This window comes from Nematolebias whitei, chromosome 12 (genome assembly GCF_014905685.2).
Source record: "Nematolebias whitei isolate Nwh7 chromosome 12, NemWhi1, whole genome shotgun sequence".
Taxonomy (NCBI): domain Eukaryota; kingdom Metazoa; phylum Chordata; class Actinopteri; order Cyprinodontiformes; family Rivulidae; genus Nematolebias; species Nematolebias whitei.
Genome location: NC_056509.1, coordinates 31,517,020 through 31,522,817, shown reverse-complemented (window position 1 = coordinate 31,522,817; position 5,798 = coordinate 31,517,020). Strand labels below are relative to the sequence as shown.

At 38.1% G+C, this 5,798-nt stretch overlaps 1 protein-coding gene and 2 non-coding genes across 3 annotated transcripts; all 3 read left to right on the top strand.

Annotated features, from left to right (window-relative positions):
* The first annotated feature begins 340 nt into the window (after positions 1–340).
* Positions 341–5,798, top strand: rps12 (ribosomal protein S12). Its single transcript, XM_037685414.1, has 6 exons — positions 341–385; positions 510–556; positions 2,575–2,691; positions 4,534–4,636; positions 4,987–5,088; positions 5,710–5,798. The coding sequence occupies exons 2-6, from the start codon at positions 543–545 to the stop codon at positions 5,770–5,772; spliced, it is 399 nt and encodes a 132-aa protein (XP_037541342.1). The 5' UTR covers positions 341–385; positions 510–542; the 3' UTR covers positions 5,773–5,798.
* Positions 2,412–2,485, top strand: LOC119418782. The gene has a single exon (XR_005187223.1). It is a non-coding gene; the product is annotated as a small nucleolar RNA SNORD101 (small nucleolar RNA).
* LOC119418789 lies at positions 4,734–4,816 on the top strand. The gene has a single exon (XR_005187228.1). It is a non-coding gene; the product is annotated as a small nucleolar RNA SNORD100 (small nucleolar RNA).

The window sequence follows — 5,798 nt, the reverse complement described above, 5'->3', positions numbered from 1 at the left end:
TAGATTTGTTAAATGTAATATTGTCATTCGCATTTTTTGTATGTTTTTTTTCGTTATTATTGTTAAATGTAAAAAAAAAAAAAACTGCACAGTTTCTTTAGTCGCTGAGACGTTTTATCCTTCATCCGAAGGACTTCTACGTATTCATATAAATTCGTATTCGGTTTTTAAAAAATTATTATTATTAAACATTTTAAACAGATGTACAAAATTATGTGGCATGTATACACAAGAAACACACGTTTTCGGTTTTAAAAAAATGAGTGAAAACTACAATAGGCAGCGCGTCGGACGCCTAACTATGGAGCGTTGGGGCCTGTCGGTGATTAACTGCTGTCGCTGAAATGTGACGTCCTCTTTCCCCGCTATCCGAGAGGAGAACAGGGTGTGTTTTCACATCTGTCGGCACAATCTGCACTATTTCTTAAGCATCTTAATTTTTAAATGAACTACATCATGTCGTTAGAGTTGAATAACAACTCCCCTGTTGTATTTGTACTGTATTTCAGAACTTTGGGTTCGCCATCCATCGCAAATCTACAATGGCCGAGGAAGGGTGAGCATGACGCTTTTCTTTTGGACTTTTAAGTTAAATCATTTATGATGAAGTGTTTTAACAAAGCTGTATTATCTATAGACGATGTGCGTGGATGAGGGACGTGTTGCTCATTTTTTGTTTTAGTTTTGTTGACGTAAACACCATAGCTAAATGCTAGCTCGGGTGCAAGTTCAGACGTTGTTCTGAGCGCATTGAGGATCTTCTGGGCAGCTGTAATGAGCTCAGATCTAATAAGACCAAGATTGAACAAAACTGGGCGTTTTTACCTCTTAGGCTCATATTTTTAACATCCAAATGCTCGAGCATTAAAACCAGGCTCATTGGGCAACAGTCCATTCTGCATGTAAACTTGGAACAAAAAGCTTATTTTAATCTTTACAATAATACTGTTTAATGAAGCTCATTTCTCTTGAAATTGGGCCGCATGTGATACAAAGATGCATTTGTTGGTTGAGAAACATTCAGTACTTGGGCCCATGGGAAATAAAAACTTGCTAATTTATTCAGTTTTATGCCAAAGACTTTTATTCTAACTGAGAAAGAAATGAATCAAGCTTCAGATGGAGTGTTCAGGGCCCGGTTCCACATGGAGGAACCACACAGCCTGGCACCAACACCTTGGTCTGCAATAAGATGGCATTAAATTCTACAATCAGTATTTGTTGCAGATCAGTGTGGCTTTACTGGTTACTCAGAAACCAGTACACCCCAGTTGAAACCTTGGATTTTCTAAGGGGTTATGGTTAGGACTGCACGCAGGCCATTCCATCCTTTTCACTCCCAAATAAACAGCCTTCTCAATAACTTCAAGTAGGAGTCTGGATTAGTTTATCATCATCAACATAGATTTCATTCAGCCTTTAATTATACAGGTTAGTCTCAGAAATAGATGAACAGACAAGAGAAATATTAGAAATAGATGTTTAGTGAAGGCAGACTGTTAAAACACTGATGAAAATGTCTTGCCAGCATCACAAACATCAGTAGAAGCTGTCAAATCAAATTTGTAGAGCAAGACGGATACAGTAAATAAATAAAAAAATAATTTGTTGTGGTTTGCTCATCGGTAAATCGTTTAACATCAGCAGATGTTCTGCAGCCTGGGCTGAGATGAAAACTATTCCTGTAGGAACCTCCTTTATATTCCTCATGGAAGTTTGTAGATATTAAATCTGTCCAGCAGCTGTTTCATGTTTGTGTACTTGTTATTGTTTTTGTTTTCTCTACTTTGCTGATGTGTACTTTGCTTATAATGTTCAGTTGTTATTCCTCCTCCATCCCTTTTTATTTATTATAACTAAGTCCAAACATGTCAAACTCAAGGCCAAAGACCAAATCTGGTCCTTCTGAACACCCCACCCCCCCCCTACAAAAAATATTTTAAATGTAGCTCTCGAGATTAAATTAGGATAAAAATTAGTTTAAATTAAAATCTTAAATGTAGCTCTTAGGTCTTGTCACATCTGCTGTAATGGTCCCTGATGGTTTTTATTTGCCTCGTGTGTCTTTTTCATTGCACGTACAGAAAAGTTAATTTAATTACAAAATGTTGTAACATTTCCTTCATATAATAAATAAGAAATGCTGCTTATTGATATACTGTGCTGTGTACACCGCTTCACTCCACAGCTGCTCATGAATACATTGAGGTGTCATTCTTGGCCATCAGCAAATGTTTTTTTATTTTTTCATTTCAGCTGAGTACAAGTTTAAAACTGAAATCTGATTTCATGAAGCAAAATGAGACTGCCTAGACGTGCAGAATATTACTTTAAAAACATTAAAATTCCAAGTTTTTGATTTGCTTACAGCTGTAAACCGAACAGTTTGACCACTTTGTTTTCCACTTTTGGTGTTGAATGATGATTCGCATTTTGTCGGATACCCCTTCACTCTCCAATGAGTGAAAACCTCTTTCTGACATGCCAGAAGCTCCATACAACCACACCCACTCATCGTGGCAGTGTTGCAAAGAGAACGCTGATTTTTATTAACGCTTCTCTTTGTTTTGATAGCACTGCTGCCGGAGGTGTGATGGATGTCAACACCGCTCTCCCTGAAGTGCTCAAGACCGCACTTATCCACGATGGCCTTGCCCGCGGTATCCGTGAGGCTGCCAAGGCTCTGGACAAGTAAGTTAGACGCATCCTCATCTTTATTTTTTGTTGATGAATATTAATTTCTGTGCGACATTTGGAAAAAATGTCGGATGTATCAGTTTAAGAGGCATGAAACAAATTTTAGTTTTGTACTATAGAGTTGTAGTTGAAAACTTTACATATGTAGTGTGTCTAAACATAAGGAATACTGGTGAAAATGATAAGAATGTGCATATTAACTGCATCTGGAAATGTTTTGAGTTGGAAATCAAACAGTTGTCCACGAGGATATGAAGAAGCTGCCCCTGTAACTTTATATATCAAACATTTATTACTGTTTTCTTTATGAAACTCGTGGCATCTGTATGGGTTCCAATCCCAGTCATGCATGTTTTGTAGTTGTGAATTACGTTTTTGTAACTTGTAAAATAAAATGGCTGAGAATTGGTTTTGAGTGCAGGTAAAATGTGTAAAAAAAAGTATTTTTATAAAATCACATATTGAAAAAAAAATTGAGGCCTGTTTCCAGATACAAAGCAAAAAAAAAAGAAAAGTAAACCTGTGCTCAAGTTCCCTAACTTTGTGAGTTTGAGCTTGCAGTGACAGGACGTTTGTTCCTCTCGGCTGATTGGTCAACGTCATGTCAATCCCAAATTGAACAGTCCAATCAGAGCAGACGGGTTTGTCTGTTGGGACGGTCGTTTACTGAGCTGCAGGTCCTGGAAGGGTAGTACATCTTGATGGAGGACTCGTGCCCATACTCCTGTCACTAGGGCAGCTGTGGCTGAGTGGTTAGAGCAGTTGTCCTCCAATGGGAGGGTTGGGGGTTCGATTCCACTAACAGTCACATGCCGATGTGTCCTTAGGCAAGGCAGTGGACCCCTCATTGCCTCCGATAGGTGTCATTGGTGTATGAATGTGATAAAAAACCGATTAGTCTGTAGAAATTGTTCAGATTACCTTTGTAGAGTAAGTAGAGGTGCATCGGTTGCAGTTTTCTGGCCGATCACTGATTTCTAAAAAGTCTGACCAGCCGATTCCGATTTTGTTTTATACCCAACACTGTCAGGTGTTATAAGGTCACAATGCACCTTAAAGTTTCCCATCTTATTTTACTAAACATGCCCTTGAACAATATCCTAGAAACAATACAAACTTGTTTTAACTGGCCATCAGGTAGTGCTCTGAAATATCAAGGACGTTCAGAAAATTGTTGTTAAAACTTAAATAAAAAAAAAAGTGTAAAATTGGTTTCTCATGAAGGTATTGGCCAATTTTCGATTTCCCAAAACTAAAGAAATCTGGGCCAATAAATTGGCCGCCCTGATTTATCGGTGCACCCTTATTGATTAGATGCTATACAAGTACAGTCAATTTACCATTTCATTTGAGTTCAACACCATGAAACAAAATCTGGCTAAATGGAAGTTACAGATGTACTTTAGTGCTTATTTATTAAAATTTAAGGGTGTGGGGGGTGGAGAACAACTAAAGTGCCTGACTGACTTATCGCTAGTTGAAATGTACAAAAAGAACTGTAATGCCACAATTTCCTGTAAAGTTAAAAACAATTTTATAAATGCACCAAAAAGTCTTCTGTCTTGACATGATCACTGTGTGGCAGCAGTTTGAACAAACATGACAGAAACTGTGATCGTCTGGTGCATCGTCGTCTCTGTAGCTGCGTGCAGGAGTCTACTGTTGCATATTTAGAACGCAGACGTAATTCTGAGCTCTCGTGATTTGTTGACTTTAAGACAATGGTTTCAGCTGAGTATAAGTAGAAGTCCGCAGTTAGTTTTTTCAAATGGAACTTACTGTTTTGATTGTGCTCAAATCCTATCATGCTCCTAACTTAATTTTTATTATACACAGACGTCAGGCCCATCTCTGCGTTCTGGCTGCCAACTGTGACGAGCCCATGTACGTCAAGCTGGTGGAGGCTCTCTGCGCTGAGCATCAGATCAACCTGATCAAGGTAAAGTTTATAATTTGGTGTTTGGCATCATAAAAACCAAAACTTTAGTTAGTTTTTGCAGAAGCCGTGTTAGACTGATAACTTTAAATGGTTCGGCTGTATCGCTGATGATTATCTGGCTCCCTCTTCTGAACGCTGTGAGGAAATTGCCATTGTTACCCAATTTTTGTCTGAGATACACGCCAGTACACACTGCTTCTACTTGATCCTTTATAAATGTGACACTGAGGCATCTGTTCTTTCTGCCTGCCACAAGAACCCATGCTGTGTAGTTTAAGGTGGTGGTGCTTCTACATTAAGTTTTCAACAGGCTCTTTTTTTTGTTTCCCCTCCATGAACTTGAATTGCAGGTTGATGACAACAAGAAGCTCGGTGAGTGGGTCGGTCTGTGCAAGATCGACCGCGAAGGAAAACCCCGAAAGGTTGTCGGCTGCAGCTGCGTTGTCATCAAGGTAAATTATGTTTTTAAGGTTAATCCAACAAAGTAAAGTCAGGTCCTCTGTATGGACACAAAGTGAGTCCGTCCAGAGGACCTGATTTAACTTTGTTAGATTTTTCTACCTGCATTATTGAGCATGCATCAGGATGTTTTTAAGGTGAAGTTTAAAGGGCAGTCAACAGGGTTTTTAGTGATTAAATTCAAAATGTAAAAACATGTCCAGTTTTCTATTTCTTAAATCCTAAAATGCATTTAGTTGCATGTGTCCATCAGTTCATTGTCACATTTTGTGCTGCCAAGACTTTTTGTGTTGTGGTTGTAACAAAAGTCCCATCATGCAGCAGCCCCCATTGTTTTAGACAAACACTAAGGTTTCCTCATGAAAATATCCAGGTGCTCTGCTCCTGAAACGGGTTTATTGTAGAATTTTTAGACTGTTTTAAATGAAAGGCAATTTAAATTTACTTGAATATTGTGACTTGTAATTCATGTAGGTCCCAAAGGGTCTTAATTTTAACTTACACAAACCTTAGATCAATGTGCCTTTTGTACACTTTCTACAATTTTTCATGCATGTAATATAAAAATGACTTAATTTGACCAAATTTTAATTTATTTTTATTCCTGTCTACAGGATTACGGCAAAGAGTCTCAAGCCAAGGATGTAATTGAAGAATACTTCAAAGCCAAGAAATGAGATGTCAATAAAACGTGGAAATAAAA